The following is a 3,220-nucleotide window of genomic DNA, read 5'->3' on the forward strand; positions in this document are numbered from 1 at the left end:
AAAGACGCAGTTCTGTCTTTGTCGGCTGTAAAATGGAGATGGTTTATCATAAAAGCACGACGGCGATGCACCAGCACATCAAGAGGCGGCAACCAGGCGCAGCTCGTGTGGATGATAAAAGTTTTCAACTTTTTACAATATCTACTTTTCTTTTCTTGTTTGTTTTGTTGTGCCATATTATATAATGCAAGGATTCGTCACCTTTTATAACCATATTGTAACATTAAACATCATACAGCGCCATTCATCCAAACACTCCCACGCACACGCACACACACACACACGCACACGCACAATGTTCTTGAGTGCAAAGGCAGAGTGTATGTTCCTGTGAATGAACAGCACTTTATATTTTGTTAGTTAAAAAAGAAAACTGTTGCTGTTTATATTTGATTGATTTTATGATGATCACATTTTCCTGATTCTTGCTCAACAAGAACTTGTTTTATTTATTGAAAGTATTTTATTTCATTTTATTTTTTGTTAAACGCTACCTCTGACGTCAGATTGCACTGTTGTTTTCATTACTTGAATTTAATTTAGAATTTGGTCATTTTTGGTGAAATCAATAAAAATAGGTTGGAATGAAAAAATTTGTGTTTTTTCATTGAGATACAGAAATTAGCAAATGTAAATTGCTATATAAGTCAAATAATGGGAAAATAATCAATAATCGAATCGAATTGAAAAAATGAATCGTTAGATTAATCGATGCATCAAAAAAATAATCACTAGATTAATCGATTACAAAAATAATTGTTTTGCCCAGCCCTAATTTTAGAAATATTTTCTAAGATGATAAAAGCACGATTGTAGAAACTTTGTGCTGCTGCTGCTCAGAACTGAGATCACTGTCAAACCAGACAGAGATTCTCTGCAACATCTATGAATAAGATAAAACTGGTCCCTGAACTGAACATTATACTACACACATGATAATGAAGAGACACGACTGTTCACAGAGACACAGAACCTGCTATCCAACAGGTGAGTCACATATCCCCACCCAGTTCCTCAGTCTAGCAGGATGCTGTGGTCACCTGTGTCAGAGGCTGTGCTAAGCTCCAGGACTGAGCACACGCCATGTGGGACACAACCCTCAGACAAGGCACTGTTAAGACATGATTTTACCCACATGAGGAGACTAATCCTCCTCTACAAGTCTGACTCGTGTCACCTTCACATCAGACTACAGAGGGCGCTGTGACATCAGTCAGCTGTGATCTACCACTGTGACAAACTTATTGAATCCTCAGCGCTTCCCTCTCCGCTGTAAGACGAACATCCTGTTTCAGATTTCTTTCTTTGTCGCATCAGTTTTTCTGAAATGCTGAAAATGAGAAATAAAAGCTGAAGCATGAAAGTAAAGGTGACACCTGAAGGCTGTTGTCACTCACACCTGGTCTTTGTTCAGTTCTGCTCTCACACACCTTGCTGGTGTGTCACTAGAAACTGAATCTGTCTCCATGTCTCTGTGACTACATGTCTCTTCATCTGTATCTGTTTCTCTGTCTCTATGTCTCCCTCTCCCCCTCTATGTCTCTATGTCTCTGTGACCTGGTCGGGCAGTTCAGACCAGGGTCTCACACACACACACTCTACAGACCTTCTCTGTCCTTCTTCCTTTTATACATGAAGAAACCAGCAGCAGCAGCCAGGAGAACCAGGGGAACCAGGGGAATCAGGACACCTGAGAGAACCTTGGGCCAGACTGGAGGAGGAGGTTCTGTAGTCGACACAAACAACATGAGATTAATATGTTAAAATAAAAAAATAAAACGTTAAACATTAAAACAACACAGAGTCCTCTTTTCTTTGACCTGTATCTACATCACTGACCTGTGACCTTTGACCTGTGACCTGTATCTACATCACTGACCTGTGACCCTCAGCTGTACTTCTTCCCGGCTCAGTTGTAGTCCAAACTCTCTGATGATGCAGGTGTAGGTGCTGCTGTCCCTGATGGTGGGTCTTCTCAGAGTGAGGCTGAGGTCTCCGGTCTGCAGAGCGTCCGTCCTCATGGACGTCCTGTTGATGTAAAGCTGGTTCTGGTTTTTGAGGTCGTCTCCTCTCTGGTTACGTAGATGAACAATCGGGAAAAGGAGGTCTTCACGGCTCCACACCACAGCCGAGTCTTTAGAAACAGAGACACTGACCTGACAGGGCAGCAGGACAGACTCCTCCCCCTCATACACCTCTACACCCAAGGCATGCTGGGAAACTGTGAGGACACAAACAGACAGAAACAATCAGCCTCCTCCATGTGGACTGAGACGTGATGATCATGTTCCAGCTGCAGCTTGGGCTGGTTAGAGTTTAGCAGCTCTCCTGACGTCGACTCCTCTTTTCTCTATATTTGGTTTTTAACTAAGCAGCATCCGTTTTGTCCTGTTCCCTCCTTCAGTCGTCCTCTCACCCTGTTTGTTTGTTTGTTTACTTCTTTACCCTCATGGTTACGCAACACATTTGATTTATCAATCACACCTGGTTTTATGTTGCTTTCCTTTTTCCCCTTCCTCACTTTTGGATACAAGTTACAGATCCTGAGATTAGCCAGGTGCCAGGAGGTGTTGGGGGGGGGGGGTCCTCTCTGTGAGCCTGTTACATTACATCAGCCCTCCCCGACCCTCGCTCTCTCAACAAGGGTAAACAAGAATCACATGACTGTTTCCTGGTTGCCATTACCAACGACCCTGCAGCCACGCTGGGGGTGTGGACACGTGTGAGCCTCAGCAGCAGGTCAGCAGCTGGCTCAGGTGAGGTCAGCGCTTCGCCTCTTTCCCTCTGGTAGCGTGTTGAAACTGTTGCTGTTCAGCAGAATCATGGTGATTAAGTGTCTGGTGAAGTTTGTTGTTGTGAATGTTTCCTGGTTGTTCCTCCTCTCTAGCTTTGGTCTCACAGGTTCAGATTGGGAGTTTTGTGTCGTCTTCACTCGCGGTGAAAAACCTCAACATGTTGTGTCTATGCTGTTGTGTGTGTGACGTTGTGTGTGTGACGTTGTGTGTGTGACGTTGTGTGTGTGATGTTGTGTCTATGCTGTTGTGTGTGTGAGGTTGTGTGTGTGACGTTGTGTGTGTGACGTTGTGTCTATGCTGTTGTGTGTGTGACGTTGTGTGTGTGACGTTGTGTGTGACGTGTGTGTGACGTTGTGTGTGACGTTGTGTGTGTGACGTTGTGTGTGACGTTGTGTGTGTAACTTGTGTGTGTGACGTTGTGTGTG

General features: G+C 44.1%; 1 protein-coding gene across 2 annotated transcripts in view; it reads right to left on the bottom strand.

Annotated features, from left to right (window-relative positions):
• LOC111653406 (uncharacterized) overlaps positions 1–3,220 on the bottom strand; it is a 10,794-nt gene that overhangs the window by 3,573 nt on the left and 4,001 nt on the right. For both annotated transcript variants that reach the window (XM_087173407.1, XM_023404008.2), the window contains 2 exons: positions 1,880–2,221; positions 1,607–1,726 (listed from right to left, as the gene is read on the bottom strand). In XM_087173407.1, coding sequence (XP_087029533.1) covers positions 1,607–1,726; positions 1,880–2,221 — 462 coding nt within the window. The remainder of the gene's footprint in view (positions 1–1,606; positions 1,727–1,879; positions 2,222–3,220) is intronic.

Source organism: Seriola lalandi, unplaced genomic scaffold (assembly GCF_002814215.2).
Source record: "Seriola lalandi dorsalis isolate HSWRI2012SDOR001 ecotype SW California unplaced genomic scaffold, Sedor1 jcf7180002054197, whole genome shotgun sequence".
Classification (NCBI taxonomy): Eukaryota; Metazoa; Chordata; class Actinopteri; order Carangiformes; family Carangidae; genus Seriola; species Seriola lalandi.